General features: G+C 28.8%; 1 protein-coding gene across 1 annotated transcript in view; it reads right to left on the reverse strand.

The window, feature by feature from the left end:
* LOC145307624 (zwei Ig domain protein zig-8-like) overlaps positions 1-18,677 on the reverse strand; it is a 337,849-nt gene that overhangs the window by 20,462 nt on the left and 298,710 nt on the right. Inside the window, exons 2-4 of the mRNA XM_080150096.1 lie at positions 5,570-5,628; positions 2,246-2,300; positions 327-447 (exon numbers count right to left, since the gene is read on the reverse strand). Coding sequence (XP_080006222.1) covers positions 327-447; positions 2,246-2,300; positions 5,570-5,621 — 228 coding nt within the window. The 5' untranslated portion in view covers positions 5,622-5,628. The remainder of the gene's footprint in view (positions 1-326; positions 448-2,245; positions 2,301-5,569; positions 5,629-18,677) is intronic.

Here is an 18,677-nt window from a genome sequence, read left to right on the forward strand (position 1 = left end):
CCTTAACGAAAATCATTACCATGCACAGTTTGGACTTCTCAGATAAAGGTCGTGCAATCAAAGGGTTGATTGTCAAATTGATATTACTTCACCTAAAATCCTTGGGTGTTAGAGTATCGCATCCCATTACACGCGGATGATCCACTGGATTCTCTAGATTATCACTTAAAATCGAGGTAATGTTAAAAATGGTAACCAAAGAATCATCAATGATGTAAGTTTTTAAAGATCATCAGGGGCCAAAATATTACAGTTATTTTTTTATGTAAAGGCGAACATTCGTTAGCTATAGAGTAGCTATCCTATTATAATCAATAACTACACACCTTCTGATTAGGTTTGAGGTTATAAACTCCGCATGTGAGGAATGCTGTCTTACCAACCAGTGCGGTCACATTCTGTGGTTTGGTCCTGTCAAACTCGGGGTACTGCGAGGAAAAATAACCATCCTGCCCATTCATGAATATCAATAACATTATTAGATGAAATTATAACAAGCAAAATAAATTTCTTTTATGATAACATTTACTTTTACTTGAATAATATAAATTCAATTGATAATAAGCCAAACGAAATTGGTTGCCTAAAGGGTAAAAAATCACTTAGAAAATTGGACATTTTAAACTTATTTAATCAGCTAGATATCTAATTCTTTAGCTAATAAGGGAATCCCAATTATTCGTTTAAATCATCAAAACGGGTAAAATTTGCCTGATTTTTTACCAGCTTTGTTTAAAGTTCATTTGTATTTAAATTTACAAGTTTAATTTGTGTATTCTTGACTTTAGTAAAGTGTTTGAGGACAAACATAGATTTTTTTTCATATTTTCAACAATTACCAGCAACGGTAAATTATGCTTTATTTCTATTATTTCTACATATATTTGTACCACTCTACAAGGTCATTTGACTGCAGGTATAGTTTATTCCAATAAAGACTAGAGCTCTAATTGTTTCTGATGTTTTGAGGTTTAGCAGCTTAACCACATTAGACTGTCGAGACAGAATCGACACACCTCAGACACTGCAATAATATTTTTGCGCATTTTCTGCTTAAAGGTTGGAAATTGTGCGGGTTTAATGACATTACCAATTTTATCAAATTATTATAATTCTAAGGTTTCTTTTTTCATTAGAATAATTAAGAAAAAAACTAAAGTATCAACTAAACTTGCTTAAACAATGATATTTTTTCATTATTTTTCAACTTATAAAAATTTGAACCTTGCCGTAGAATAATTCTAAAATATTGAGATTTAGAAAAGTTAATTGCAGTGGCCAGACATTGGTGTTCCAATAAAGTTTTTCATTTTTAGGTTAATTTAATTGATTAAAATACTTATGTTATTAGATTCCAAGATTAAATTCGCGGATTCAACGCTAAAAATCGTTCAGCTGCCTAATCGTGTTTTGTACGATAAAAATCTTCTTGTGTTTAATTTCATAAAGGTAAAATTTCAGGCTTATATTATTAAATTTTGTGAAACTTTTGAATTTTGAAATAAAGTAAAAAGAATGTTTTTAAAGAAAAGAAAGATTAATGGGGTTTTACTTAAAGTGAAAGAAAAGTGCATAAAGATTTTTAACAAAAACGCGTAGGTAACTATTTTTTAAATTTTATCTAAATTACAGAATCTAAAAACCAAGTTGTGTCATTCCAAATGTCTGTCAGTAAATTATGCTAAGTAGTAATCGTGATATATAGAATGATGCATGAAGTTTCACATATCCTACGGTATTCCAATTCTTTAAAAAGACAATATTTAAAATAAGATACCTTATATTCCGATTTTTTTGGCAAAAAGTTAAACTAAAGATTGTCCTCTTAATTTCCTTTGAAAGTTTAAATGTGAATGAACAATAAACATTGATGTAACAAGTTTCTAACTGCCCAAACTTTTTATGGTTCAACATTTCTCAGGAGAAAAAGGGTCTACTTGAGCACAAAAGCAAAGATTCGCTGGGGAATTTTTGATTGCATAACTTCTTATTATGTCCATTCATTTTATGGGTCATGGGTGTAAACTTTTAATGTTTAGTGCTTTTTTTACTTTGTTTTTCATATTACTTGTTGAAAAATATTTCGCTTAATCGTAACTTCGGCTGAATTTTAATTTGCCGGCTGGGTTTGAGTTTCTGGGCATGTACCTAATTTTGCTGCTGAAAAACTTTTCAACTACAATTTTTAATAATTATTTTACCCACGGCTTGGATACAGAAACGAAAAATAAATTTATTGATATTTTCCTGAAGAAGAGCATACGAGGGTAGAGTTTCGGCAGAATGGATCTCGCTTATACCTGTAAAAATATATTATTATTTCTTAAACTGTTTCTATAGGTGAAATTGTATCACTATCATCAAATTCCTTGGTTGTTTTTCTTGGTCTTTGTACATGGGCTTTACATTATTAATATGTTTGGATTATTAGCTCTACAATTTACATAATTGAATTTAAATTTTTTGTTTGGTTATATTGTCTGTTGGTAACACAATTCATATATACTGCTATCTCTACTGCGTATGTTCAACTTGTATTTCAAATGGCTTCGCTACTATATATGTGAAAACGCAATCTTTTTTGTTTCTCTATATGAAAAAAGCTGAAAGAATTCCACTGAAAACACCTTTTTTCGTTCAATAGATAAAAAAAAACAATACAGAAGAACTTATGAAATCGGAAATCGGATTAAAAATATTTGAGATCAATAATAAGTTATGACATGCTATATTTATAAATAAGATTATGACAGATAGAAAGATAAAATAAGATTATATTGGAATAGATAGATGCATTATAAAATATCTTTATCGATATAATCTTTCCTATAAACAAATTTGCACGATCATTCCATCAGAACCAGAGACAGGATCATATATTTATTCAAAAATATTATTCAAAACTTTTAAAGTAATAAGTGTCTGTATACACCCCAGTAATGATAATAATTACGCCTTCTGTAGTTTGAAATTGTAAGGTAAAAAGTTTAGATAATCTTGTATGAATGAGATTATTTGGTAATAAAACTTAAGGAATCAGTGAAATTTTGAACCAAGTGCCTTTTCCCTCACTGGACTAATCAAAACCAAATACGGAAAGCATGGAAAAAGGGACAAACGCGGGATCAATAAAATATTTAAATAATTAATATAGGAAAAGTTCTATATTTTCGCCCATTTCTCATTATATTTTTTTAGCATTTATTAAGGATATCTTACCCTGTCTTTATTATATCTTTCTCAATAATCTTATACACGAACTATCTTCAAACTTTGTTCATTATACATGAACTTAACATTTATTGACTAGAATAGAGAGAACGTTTGGTAGCTTAATTGACACTACTTAGTAGTCTTAGCAAAATTATATCAAATCCTAATTTACCATTTTTGAGAAAATCTCCTTGGAGGGTTATCCTTTTCTAAAATAAATACATATCTAACGAGGACCTTTAGAGGCCGCTATGGGCACTTGGGAAATGGGAAGGGGATAAGACGATCCTCAAATTTCCATTTTAGATTTAAAAAGAAAAATGAAAAATGGGAGGTTTTTTAGTGATGATTATTCTTTGTAGGTTAAAGACTATCAGTCCAGCTTAAATCGAGATCTTGAGGTACAGCCATCCTGTTACTTTTATATAAGGATATAACTTTTTTCTCTCAATTTAGATGAATATTTAGAAAACTGTAGTGCTCTATAATTTTTTCTAAGATTCCACCACATACAATAGAAAATAAACTCAACTAATCTCATTGAAATTCGACTGGGCTCCACAATACACAATATAATTTTAAACAATTGAGAAAATATATGAAATTTTAGTCTTTAAGGAAGATTAATGAATCTTGATAAGAATTTTGCTCTTTCAAACATAGAATAAGTATTCTAAAAATGATTATAAAACAGATGAAAATTTAATTATTGATTACATTATAGGATCAAGAGGAAGTATGCTAATACATGGGTCTTGCATTGTCTTACATTTAAGGTGAAGCTTTAAATCCATTTTTTAAAACCTAGTAATAGTGTCTAACTTTTTATCTTTGTGACGTAACTCTTTTTTAGGGGTTTCCTCTCCGTTTTATTTTTTTGTTACGTCACAAAGATAAAAAGTTAGACACTATTACTAGGTTCATTTTTTTATGGACCGTAGTCGCCGATTTTTATATATTTTTTTAAATATTTGTTTAGAAAACTGGACTTTGAGTTGTACATAATTTTCTTCCAGCCCACCCATCACATACACTGGAGTTATACAAGAATAGAGAGGATTAGGGATGCCATCTGAATTATTGAACATAATTTTATTAACTCTAATATACTTTAGCATAAAGAAAAATATAGTTTCAAATAAATATGCGATATATCAATCCTCCCAAAATTTTTTATCTATTGATAACAAATTTATCAACTAAATTAAAAGAAGCTTATGATTCTCCATCATAAGAGTTTACCTATATTCCTATGGATCTTAACCCTTTACAGTCGGGCCCCTTGCCGCACCTTAATCAGTCGGGGGGGGGCGTTCAACGCCCCCCCTTATTATCTCAGTTCCTATTAGAGCTACAGGGCTAAATTTTTTTGTGCAAGTCCCCTGTTTGATAATGAATTTCCGACCTTTTATAAGTCTAAGTCAATTTTCGCTTCCTTCACCCTTTTATTTAACAACCTTTGTTTTTAGGTCCTTTTTTACTTAAAAATTTCAAACGGCTGTAATTTTTTTATTTTTAAAGCTAGAAGAAATTTTTTTTGCAGAAAATGTTTATTTTTGTGTAAATTTTACATTAGAAATATCAAAATATAAATTTCAGCGGCCGCAGCTGTACTTGGCAGCTGCCAGCCGCCACAGTCGGCGGGAAAATTTCATGAAATTTTAATACGTTATGTAGACATGTAAGAAAAGCTTAAGTTTAAAATTTGAAGTCTCTAAGTCAAAAATTGCGGCCACAGGAGCCTTTTTAAAGATTTCTGGAGATCTGGAGGATCAGGACCTGCAGGATCATACCTGGAACCTGAAAGTTACTTGAACACCTGTATTTCATATAAGGATGAACTACTAGAGGATTTTTTAGTATTTTGGTATGATAAAATGCTTTGTTTTAGTCAAAAAAATATTTTTGCTCTTTACCTGGATGACCCTGCCAGGTTTGCTGGCATCCTGTGCCCGCCAGGATGGAGATATTGAAAAAATTCCAACTCTCAGTTATGTGTCATACCCATACTTAAAAAGTCAAGCAGTTTGAGCTCTTTATCTTTCACACACAGAAAATGAGATAGAAAAAACCGTAAGGGGGGGCGTTCAAAGCCCCCCCCCCCCCGACCGTTAAGGGTTAAGTGATAAGACAATGGAAGCTAAATGATGTTCATTCCCAATAATATTACCCCTTCTATTAGATAAAACAATGCGTGAAACAGCTAGGCCAATTCAGTTTTGATTTATCAATTAGATTTTTTAAAAGTACTCAAAGTTTTGTTCCCATGAATAAGTTAACAAGTAATACTTTGGGTACCAGTGTAAAACCATCCCTTCCTCCCTGCAATTTACAGAAAGGGTACTCTCTAACTCACCTTGTAAGGAGGCTATAGCTATACAAGCAACCAACTCCAGCTTTACCACCATTTTATTCTGAAAGAAAAAAGTTTAATTAATTAAAACTTATCCTTCTATATCATCAAATAATATAAACTCTTCACATAGAATTAGAAATATAAACTGTTTAAAAATTCTATTCAAAGTTTGCTTATATAAAACTAAATCTTCCTAAATTGAAATCTTATGCTTTTAAAAAAGGCTTCTTTAATTAGCAATTCTAATTTCAATTCTTGTGAATTAAGATGCCAAATTAAAGCCGGAATTAGAGTTTAATACTGATTAATATTTTTCATAAACGTTTAATTTCTTTACATCTATTATAGTCATAGCACATCCTAAAAAAATTGGACCTTGAAAAGAAAACGAAGAAATGGTTTTTGTCGTATTTTCACAGTACCTTTTCTCCTATTTCTAGGGGGAGCTAACCCTGCAGTGCCAATTTCCTAATCCTGCGTGGCAATCATTAACATTTACCTAAACTAAAATATCCTATCCAAAGCTACTGTGAAAATACGACGAAACCCGCTACTTCGTTTTCTAACCATGATCCATAAAATTATTTTCTTTTAAATATTTCAATGATATTCTTTTAACAAAACCTCCAATACTCCAATTTTTTCTTTTCTATTTAGTTTACCTTGACAAAGTATAAAAAATGCTGGAAAAAGTTTTGAAATGTTCTACATTCTCTGATGTATATTGTTAAAGTATATAGGAATACCTTCAAATAGGAAGAAAGTCAAATAAAAAAGTTTGAAGTAAAGAAAGTATAGATTTTTTTCCTTGTCTTTTTGCAAGTCATGTTTAAAATGTTGCATACTATTTTGAATCAAGTCCAAGTTATTTTAAATTGTCTTTTTAAAGATAATTTTATCTTTGAAAAATTGATATTTTTATCAATATTAAATAAAGTTTGATATTTGAATTACATAAGAAAATATAAAAAATGTAATGCATTGTCAGTAAGTGAAAATTATACACACGTCACTAAATTTGCAACTTATTTATTGGACTTGTTTCCCTCTAAATTCAATAATTCACAACTACATATAATCGCCAATTTCCCTCCATCTGAAAGTGGACCACAAACTTTGCTCAGGTAGGGTTTGTTTAAATAATGGTCACAAGAATTCAAGAGGCTAGTACCTGGGTTTTTCCAGTTTAGAGCTAACAAAAAAAGAGGAAGGGGGGGTCATGTTCAAGGTTCCCCCTTTAAGTTTGTGGGATTTTACCCTATAATCTTTAGTTCAGCAATGTAGTAAATTGCAAACAAATTTATTGATTTTGCCATTTTGATTACAACAAAAACTATTTTGCGCACAAAAAGCAAATTAATATAACAAATTGAAATTTTCCTTTTCAGCTTCGGTTTCTCCTTAACTCAAATTATTGATATCAAATTTATATTTAGCATTCCCACTGCTTTATAATTATTGCAAATATGTTCGTCTTTCCCTTTGACAAGTTTAAAGATTGTTTATCGCTTTGTGTAACACATTTATCGTATCCTTTATTAAAAAGTAATGTTTTCTTTGATTTGTTTGTCCCTTAAGATCTTACTAAATAATCTTCACTTAGCCTTATAGCTCTGATAATGTTTTTATCCTTTTTTGCTACTAAGTTGGTTTTTAGCTATTTTTTGTCCCCTCGCTCTTTAAATACAATTACAGAGTAACTATAACCTATATGCTAGGGGCGAAGGGATTTTATTACTGTAAAGGTGAACTATTTTGTATTACAACACAAAGGTTATGCAAAAGTTACTTTTATCCTTCTTCCTTTTTTTTCAATCTCCTTAGCAGTGAAAAGCGATTGATTCTGAAAAAAAAAAACTGCACAGCCACCCAGTAGAACGGCCTGAATATGCAGTAGAGTGTTTCAAATTTATTTAAAGGCGGATGTAAGGCACAAATATGTAAATTTTTGAGCCAGCTTATAGTGCCTAATTAAATTTCCATACAATGCAAATGACTTATGAATGGTCAGTATAAATTTTACCATTGGTCAATTGCATTGTAAACTTGTCTATAATTGGTTATTTTTATTATATGGCGTCTTTTTATGAGTCACTATAAGCTGCTTTTAACATATTCTATAGGATATTTTAAAGTATAAATAAAAGAAAACAGTTAAATTTTCAAGCACATGGCCTACATCATATATGTAGGAATACCAAACAACAACAAAAGTTATGAAACTCTCTAATATGCATTCAATATTTTCCAATACACAACCATTTCTTCTCTGGAACAATGATACTTTTTATAATATTTAGGATATTTACATTTCTTATTTATTTTATTTTTCAATAAATTTATCTTATTTTGTATTGAACATGTGTCCTTGAGTAAGATAGCTCACTTTTTCATATAAAAGTCTCACATTTTAAAATAATTTATCTTTATTTTTTTATATGAAATATATTGTATTTTAATCCTGTACTAAGGTGTTTGTCAATAATTTTCAAAGAAAGCTCGAAAATGAAATTGTATACTTAACCTTATAAAAACTCAAACACAAATAATGTGTAATAAAATTATTACACAATTCTATAGCAAATGTATTACTGTACAGAACCGTCTAATTGTTGTACCTTCCCAATGATGATATACCAAAATGTAGATTAAATTTATTGTTTGAAAACATTAAACATTAAGAAATCCTATTATTATTTAATAAAAGTCCCCAGAAAAAGAATAAAATAAAATGTTTATCAATCTTTCAGAGTCGAATGTACCTCCCTACCTGACGTCTGTATAAAAAATGAAGAAAAATCTAAATAGGGGTTAATTGTAGAGTTGATTCGTTATCAAAGGTAATTTTTTACAGGTCTATATTGAAATTGACAAAGGTTAGGGCGGACACTCATTGTCACATTTTCATATTTAATTTAAGCAAATAGTGAATAATTTATTGGATAAAAATTCGGGGCTTAGTAATTTCCATTCGCTCTAAGTATATATTTGCACGGAACAATGTTAGCTAAAGGCTCAGAACCTTAATTAAAGAATTAAGCATAATTTCATATCATTTGAATTAAATACTTTTTATATTATGGTTTTGTGACAGCGTATTCCTTTACTTAAAAAAAAGTAAAATAAAAAAAAGAAAGAAATCCTTTTTAATAGGCTATTTAAATTATGATATTAAAGAACAGTAATGAAAATTCAATACCTGCATTAATAATAATCTATTAAATTACAAGTCAGTTTTAGTATAGGTTTTATTCAAAGATAAGTAATAACCCAATTATAGAGTAGCTAGACAATAAAAATACATTAAGAAACTACATAATAAAAATACATATAAATATTCAAAGATTTTTACTAGGGTATTGCATAAAACTGAATGGTTGAACCAAAACCACATTTTATTGAAGTAGCTGAGAGTGCCTATTAAAAATGAAGTTATACAATACAAATGACCAATGATAGGCCTGTATACATCGTAATAGACCAATTGACTTTCATTGGTCATTTTTATTGTATGACGTAATTATATATTTAGCACTATTAGCTGCTTCTTATTGTTTCAACAGAACAAACTTCCCCCTCCGCTTTGTTTTCCTGACATCATTTAATATTCCCAAATATTTCTCTTTTAGTTAAAATAAACAGTGCGACAGTGAAACAATGCGGAAATTAAGGCACACCACGTGGAATGTATATCAGCTAGTAATAGCACTGTACTACTCAAGATTGCAACTAAACAAGTCTTGCAATTTTACTCCCAAATGGCATGTCTACAAAATGCACACACACTTTTGTTCTGAATATTTATTTGAACTAAATAAATATCTAGCGCCCTATCTACAGACCGACAGACGGACAATACAAAACTTCAAAGTGAAAATGTGTATACCCACTGATAAACAATTTCAGAGGCTTACCTAAATTGTAGATGACTGTCTTGTATATAAAGGACCTAACTTTAAAAGAGTTATACTTGAAAATGTGCTAATGTATTAGACCCTCTTAGTTCTTAACTAAAATATAGTGCAGATTCCCGCAGGAATAAAGGAATGGGCAATAGTAAGACTACATATTTATAAAAAAAGATGAATAGCAGGCGGTTTTTTTTGCGAATACAACCATTCAATTACTTCAGTTTTAAAAAAATTTTCACAATATTTGTTGAGATATCTCTCTTTCCCTGTAAAAATAACATATCTTATATGAATTTAAAACGATTTCCGTATTTCCTAAGATATTATTATCCAAACCAATTGTTTTTTTCCCACAGGTAATCTTATCTTATATTGAAATCTTTATTCAGATTTCTTACATTTTTAATGGAAGATAAACATAGGGGGAAAAGTTGAAAATTTATTCGAGAAAATTGTGTTTTATGTTATTATGAAATATTTAGACTATTTGTTAATATAAATATTGGATAAAATGTTAAAAATTGTTAAATAATTCAATTGTTATATATATTATATAGAATATAACATTATCAAACTGATTAAGGAAAAAGCTAACATGTAATTTAAACAAAAACTTTACAAAGCTGAGCATTAAACGCTTAGTGTCAGTTTTTTTTTGGGAAGATATTATCGTTAATTTAGTCAGATTATAATATCCCATCGATTAAAAACTTAAATTAATGATTCTTTTAGCAACAAGGTACAATTAAGAGGGGTAACAACACTATAACCATTACCAACATGATGGAGTTTTTTTTTAACAAGTTAAAGAGAGATATGCTTTGGTGTACAATGTTCTTGTTGCTTGCATTGTGCAACAGCTATGGAACTCTATATGAGAGCTTTGTAAAGATTGATGGCTACAAATTTGGCCAGGTTCTACTATCAGGAACTTAGTTATCATCTTAGAAATAACTATAGATGACAAGTCATGTAGCTAATAATAGCCTGCAGAAAATTAAAATAAAAAAAAATTGAAACATTTACTTTTTTATTCGTTGTCTAAACATTTCTTGATACTTAATCATATTTTTCCTTTAAACTATGAGTTCGCAAAGAATATCTATTATCATATATTTTTAGCTAAAGTTTGTTTTCTATTCGATAATTTTTCTATGTTTATATGAACTTAATATTGGAGTAGAGTCAAGGGAGCCAAATTACAATTGTTATAATATGATAAATCTGTTTTAGGATCAGGGAAAGGGAAACTTGTTCCTGTAAAATTATACGAAATAGAGAACCTTTTTTAATTGAAGAGTCCATAAAAGCAGGGCTAACTCAAAACAGAAAATGTATATTTTTAATTTTTTAAAAATGTATGAGATAGAACCGATTTCAGCAAGCTATAGCTTAGTTACAGTCAGTAATATGTATAAAACTAAAATTCAAGGCTTTCATTCACGATAATACAGTTTTATTTCATTTAATCATTAAAGTGAAACAAAAAAATAAACATATCTAAAAAGATTTCCAGGCTTCGAACCCGATTAATATCCACTGGATTAAGACCAGTTCTTAGTCACACTGAAAAAGCATGAATTGTATCATTTTCTAAGAATAGTAAAATAAAAATCATAATATTATTACCAGTTTTGTTAGACCCAGCCTTTGTCCCCTTTTTTTGTTATAATCTATCATATTACTGTTCACCGCGAAAACTGTCTATAATGTGATGCGATAATTAACTATTATCTCATCTGTAATCTAATCTCTAATCATTATTTGTACTGTAGTGAAAATTTCCATTAAACCACCCGTATTTGATTCTGATTTAATTAATCAATAATTGTGTCAATGGCAAATTGTAAATTAAATTTAACAAGGAAGTAAACACCAACAATAGCGTAAATTGACATTTAGCAATTAGGACAAACAAATCATTATTTTATCATAGTCAGGATATAGTATCAATTGTACAATTACATACCAATATTTTACATTTGAGACTTAATTTAAGATTCTAATTATTATTAAAACTTATTGTTACAGGAATCTTTATGCAAGGTTTGATAACATGCGTTTCTAACTCTTCGATCAAAGCCAATTTTTTGGACGTTCAAGCAGTGTAAAAGCTTTGCTTTTAATAATCTAAATGACGATTAAGTAAATGAAATATTTCCCTGATTAATAGAGTAAAATAGACTATTGAGTATGAGCAACCAATCATGCAGCTAAAACTATTCAAAATATTTCCCTCTCTTGTATAATGTGTATGTACCCTTCCTTTAGACAAATAAATACATATTATGCGATATATAGAGTTTGGGGGAACTTATAATTCACTGTAAGAAAAGCATTATAAAATAACCCTTTGATTTTACAACCTTTGATTAGAAGTCAAGAAAGTGTATAATAGACAAGCATTAAGAGGTATTTTTTTCAAAATGACAATATTAACTTTTAATTAGAAAACACCTATATTTAAAAGATTTTAATCAGAGTGTTTTATAAATAAGCCAATTTATTTTTGATGAATATTTTCCTTAATTCTAATTTAATTTTGTGTAAGAGTGCTACCTTGTGTGTATGCTTATGTATTGGTTTGGTATAGGGCTGTCAATTAAAGTTTTGGTCCGAGACAAATTGAAATTGATTGGTGGGAATAATATAATTACATTAATTGTGGATATTATACTCACAGCTTAACCTGTAACAAACAAACATTAACATAGAAAGTTGTATATGTATTTACATAAGAGAAAACTTTGAAAGAGGGTGGATATGTGTTAATTATTTTCTTTTAATCAATATTTACAAAAGGACATTATTAATTATTAGAATAGGAAGTTATATAATGAAATAAATTTTTCTATTATTTATTTGTGTAAATGTTTTTTAATTAATCAACAACAAAGATTTTTGGTGATTAAATTTTTCTTCTACTTAAGTTTTATAAGAATAATGCCTAAGGCACATAATAGTGTAGGTCTCTATAATCAAGAGTTCAAAATTCTATATATGTATGTTCTTATAAGCATATTTTTTCTTAGCAATTCTTCGAACATTATTAAAAAAAGTGGTTCATTTTAATATTATTTTTCTTCATTGCTGAAACTCTTTATGTGTTCCTCTTTTGTTCAGCGTTTGATTTTCTATTATGAATGTTATCATTCTTGTTTCAATTAGAAATCAAAAAAAGTTGAGAAAAACAGTATTAATTATCGCAGCCGGTTTTCCTAGTTTTTGCCAGGTATAACTGATAACTCAGCAATCCGGTCATAATTAATTTTAAATTGACAAAAAGCTACGGATTAACTAATATGATATTTTAGAAAGAATTGGGTTAGAGTTAAATGAGTACATACAGCAAAGCTTTTCATTATTTAGATATATTTATCTTTCAGAAGTTGAAACAAATCCATTCATAGTTTATCACGTTTTAATTAATCTAGGTAACAAAGCCTGATATAAACATTCTGTTTTAAAATTTAACCTTTAGTAACGCATTTGCAGATGGTATCATCCCTGTTAAGATAGTTTTTTTTAGCGCAAGACAAATTGATTAATAGTTCTATTTTCTAATTTTGATAAAAGATATAGGAAAATAAATGAAAAATACTCCAGCACTCATTTTTGTGCTTTTACATGTGTCTATTTAGGCTTTTCTTAAAACTTTTCTCAGTCTTCTTTCTCTTATCTTGTCTTTCACAAACTCTTTTCAAAAGTGTATTCCCTAATAGCATTTACATATTTAGGTTTAAACGGTAAATCTGTTTAATAAAAACTACATATTTATTAGTTTAATAATTGAAAAAAATAATAAAATTTAAACATGATGCCTTTAAAAGACCTTATTGATCTTTTGTTATTGTTATGCTTTAGCTGCTCTACTTTTAGATACAATAATATTTTTATTCTTGTGCTTCATCATATGGTTTTATGGTTAAAACTAAAGTATAGATAATTTAAACATTGCTAACAGGGAATTTGTGCGTGTGGATGTGTGTTTGAGTGGGAGGTGTGTGTGTGTGTTTGTGTGTGAGTGTGTGTGCGTGAATGTTTGCCTGATATGTGTTTTAGGAATAAAGGAATATTCAGAGAATCCACATTTTAAGATTTCATTGGACAAAAGCTTATGATTGAATTGGTGAGTTGACATGAGAGGATTTGTCAAGTACGTGAACTTCAACTTCAAATCTTACTCTCTATGTACAATCACAGCAGAGATAAAGGAATAGGATACATTATACATTATAAAAATCACATTTAGAACAGATAAATATATCTTCAACCAATCTCTAACTATAAAAAAATTATACCAAACTTACAAATTCAAATAGTAATCCATAGAAATATTAAGATTTATTTATATTTACTGGGCATTAAATTCCTGATTTAATATGTAAGTGTGTTTGTTTTCATACTCAGAAGAGTTGCAAATTTTCATTCAAATAATTCGCAAACACTCTAAGTAAAATGTAATGTCACTTCCGGGTACATTTTTATTAAACAAACGAAACTATTAAAACAGAAAGAAAGATATGATAATTTGAAGAAGCATTATATTAAAGTTTTAAATAAGTAGTACAATTATTTCATGGCCAAATAAGTTGTACTCTTGTAAGGGTTAGAATAAATTCTTTATATGTCAATGTAAATATCTAAAGAAAAACCTTAATTTGTAATTGGGGAGTAATCTTAAAAAATCAGCCATTTACTTGTAATAGAAGCTTAGATTAATAAATTTTAATGCTTTATCGTTAAAAAGTAAAAGGCTTATATTTATAGAGTAACCTCGTAACTAAAATATGACCGGTGTAAACGTTTAGTTGTAGAGGGTGTTTTACCAAAAAAAAACTTAAGTTTTAATAGAGAAGGAGAAAAATTATGCAATATATTTAGTTTCAACCGACTAAAATTTTTGTTAGATTTGCATTTGTTGATAACTTTAAGTATGTGTGTAATTAGAACTGAGCATTTATATAAATAAAAAAAATTCAGAAAATAAACCTTTATTCGCCGGGCTCCTCTGAAACAATACAAATATGACCAAACACAGCAAAGCAAGCTAAAAATAATTAATGAGAAAACATCTAACTATACTTATTTGAAAGTTTAGAAAGGGTTTTTACCTTAAAATATGAATTTTAAATTATAGCAACAAAGATAAAAGTCAATGTCCCTGACAATACTTGGAAGAAAAAAATATTTTTCATTCTTTTGTGAAATTCCCAATAATTGTATTGAAAAATACGAGGCAATAGGAAAGGTAGAATAATGATCAAATACAATTTCTAATTCATATTTCCCCCCAATGTCTTTTGTTGTTAACCTAAGACCTTTGATTGAACGGAAAACTTTTCTACAATTATGGTAGGTTTTTTATCCTATATACTGAACGTTTGCTTAAAAGTCTTAGTTTAAGGATGAAAACGTAGGGGGACGGTGGATGGGTTAATTGATAAATCATTAATAATAAAAATAGACCTGTAAAATTTATGTTTTTAATTAGGCTCAGACATTACATGTGATAGGAAATGCTTTTTATGAGGAAAACTTTAAAAAAAAAAGTATATTAAAAGAAGAATAAAGATAGGATTGAAGGTTAATGGAATAAAATTGGTGTACTTATTTATTTTTTTATGTGTGACTACATATTTGCATATGAATTGGAAGGCTTGGGAGAAACTTTAATCTACACACAAAAATATACAATGACAGCCACACATATACACAGACAACCACACATATACAACAAGTATGACAACATCTAAAAGGCTCAAAGTAAAAGATACCATCAATAAAAATAGAATATTAACCCATTGCATACTGAACATTGTTTATAACGAAAATTTTGAATTTATATATCTTAAATCTACTTAAATACTTAATATAGGCATACTGACGCTTTAAGAATCAAAAGCCGAACAAATATAAATTAGGTACATGAGATAATTATATCATACACTAAAATAAGATAAGATATATCTGTTACAAACTGACTGACTGATTAGCCTTAGTTATAAATAAGTTTTACTTTATAAAAACACTCAGAAATAGTATTTACTGTAGAACATATAAGCTGTACTAATGCAAGGTATAGATGATGAGAGGTAAATGCATATAAATATATATATCGTATCTAAAATCTATGAGAATTGCAATGTTAAATCATCATTCAACATTGGGCAGAGTTTAGGGTGGAGTGGAGTCCTGTCCATGCATATAAATGTTCACATATTAGATTTCATTTTTATCTTTTATAAAAGTCACCATAATGAATATGCACACTAAAAATTCATGGTAATTTATAGACATAATTATAATACATAGTAAAAATGTAATGCTTAGGTATATTTTCCACTTTATTTTTGAAATCCTTACACAAACGCACACACACTCATACACACGGACAAACATACACACATTAAATTATTTTTTAAAAGAAGCTTTGCTGAAACTTTTCAATTATTAAGCATACTGACAATTGAACTATCTTTTTTGTTTCTGTTTTATTTTACTATTTATTCAAATGTAGTTAAAAGAGGGTGCTAAAATATGTTTATACAATAATAGAATTGTAAAGAAAAGTGTAATAACAAAGTGACACCAATAAAAGAACTTTATTTATCTTCAATAAACAAGTATTTCTTACTTCCCCTCTTTCTTCATTCTTTAATAAAAGTGTAATCCAGTTTTGGACCTCAGTCAAACGTTTGAGCTATTGTTACATTTCAACATTTCACTAAAGTCATAATGCTTTTGTTAGAATACGTTACAATTATCTATACCGATAAAATAGCCACTGAATCCCTATCTGCCAAAATTATTTTCAAGTTTTGAGAAGAAAAAGGTTATTTTGGCCCCTATGTTATAATATTCCTCTACTGACCCAAACTAACCTATCCTGAAGTAAGCAACACAAACTTGTTCATGGTCCAATTTCAATATAAGTAAAACTACGTTTAAAAATTAGTAAATTTAATGTAACTGTGACAAACCCTACAACAGTAATATCAAAATATCAGGATAAAGCCAAAAAAAAATTCTAAAGGATTTACTCGCAATATCAGGATTAATAATTGTATCTATGCTTTTCCACAAAGTACCTGTTGAGTACTGACCATCCCTACCCCAACATTTATTTTGGACTTAAATTTTAAATAACGAGATGGGGGGTAACGAATTAGTTTCTCCTATACCTAACCACTGCAGGTGGCACTAACTCGGCGGGGCTACCCATAACCCATTATATCCTAACCTAACCTGCTCTAAAGTAATGAAGAAAAAAACTACAGAACCCACCAGGCACTCCCCTTTCAGATTTTTTTATATGAAGGGAGGGTTTCATGGCTCATCATATACTTTGAGGTAATGCACCATCGTATCTGTGAAGCTTAGTTTTGTCTACCTCTCTACTATTTTTCCTATGTGATATAACTATATTGTATTTTACTTGCAAGCATTTACAAATCAATGTTAGATGTTTGAAAAATTGCCCTTTCTTAAGTTTCTTTCTTGTCGTATAGTAGTGTGACGTAAAATGCAATCTGTCTAAATAATGATTAAACGTGAACAGAAACTGAAATTGCAGTTAATTTTCAAATTGACTGTATTCTATTATTTCTATACTTTATCAAAATACAATACAATTTCTTAATTCAGACAACCAAAGCAACTTAAACGTATATGGTAGTTTACGAATTAGTATTTTTAAATTTCGAAGGTATTTCTGGCTGCTGCACGTAAGGACAGTATTGTCCACGTTTTCTGGTGACGTTGTAATGTTTTATGGTACACAAACTTTAAGGTTAAATATCCAATAATGCTTTTTTATTTGTAGACCCTTGACAATACAAAGTTTTACTTCTTTACTTCCAGCTGCATGTTAGATACTCCAGGTAGTAGCTGTGCTCAAAACTCCAATCAATTGATTTGATTATCAACTGAAACGTGTTGATTTTAAATAATAATTATGGAACAAATATAATTGGAGCCGAGACGTAATAAAAGACGTCCTAGACTTCGAGTCCATATTTTGTTATTATAGAAGGCTAGATTTTGGCCCGTTTTCGTCCAGCCAACTACTAAAACAAAGTATGTACTTAAATATTGTTCCAGCACATTTTATAAATATTAGTAATTAAACTATTAATTTGCTAAATCTTTCATACAATCTGATTTAGAAATAAAATAGCATAAAAGCCTATTAAATCATATTAAATCATTTGTTCTAAGCTTAACGAGATCTAAATGTACAGGTAAAATCCTTACTAAATTTTATAATTACACTGGATTTATTATTAAATACGATTATTTTTTATTAGGATTTTGAGCCTTGCTAAAAGCTGCAGTCAATACTCAAGACAAAGTTTTAAACACTTTCTTTTTTTTTGACGATAAGTTTTTTTTATATTGACATTGTTTCAAAATAAAAGTTACATTTTATAAATTGAATTAGCTCGAAAACAGTTTACTGACTATTTTAAAAGTAAAGAATTATTTATATTTTTTAATTAGATTATTAGAACCCAAAAACACAAGTTGAAGAAGTACAAAGGCAAAAACCAATACAAGTAAATTAATATTTTATTTCTAAAACTATTTGCTTTGTCCTAGCATCCATTTTATTAATATGTAAAATAAGTAATATTTAAACTTTGTTTTTTTTTTCGCAATGCTACCCATGGGAAGCATTGTCCTTGTTCCTACATAATTTTGATTGAATTTGGTTCAATACAGAAGTGCACAAAAAGCTACAACGTAATAATGCATGTTCCAGCCTTTTAGCTCACCATTGCAGTGTGTCCTTAACAGGGAAAAGGGATAAAATCATATTTCAACATTTTTTAAAAAATCTTATACAAAATATTGTTTATTTCTTTAGAGAGTAGAAAGTTTTTTAGTCCTGATTAATCAAAGTTTCATTATTGTTTCTCTTATTTTACTACAAATGTCATATACAAGACGATTGTAATGGCATGTTATCGTAGTCTAATATCGGTCTCCTAAAATTTCAAGTATTTGTTTGCCATATTTCTAAAAAAAATAATTTTTTTTTATTTTGTCTTTCACACAATTGAAATAAAACATTTTTTTTCATTAGCAGAATATTTTAGCGCATTTGTTATGCTCTACAATCCCTGTTTCCCTCATTTTTGTTCCCAGGGCCTGTCATGCAATTTAGAAATTGGGCCTGAAAGAACCTTTTCAAG

This window comes from Acartia tonsa, chromosome 2, assembly GCF_053477335.1.
Source record: "Acartia tonsa isolate MP-2025a chromosome 2, ASM5347733v1, whole genome shotgun sequence".
In the NCBI taxonomy this organism is placed as follows: domain Eukaryota; kingdom Metazoa; phylum Arthropoda; class Copepoda; order Calanoida; family Acartiidae; genus Acartia; species Acartia tonsa.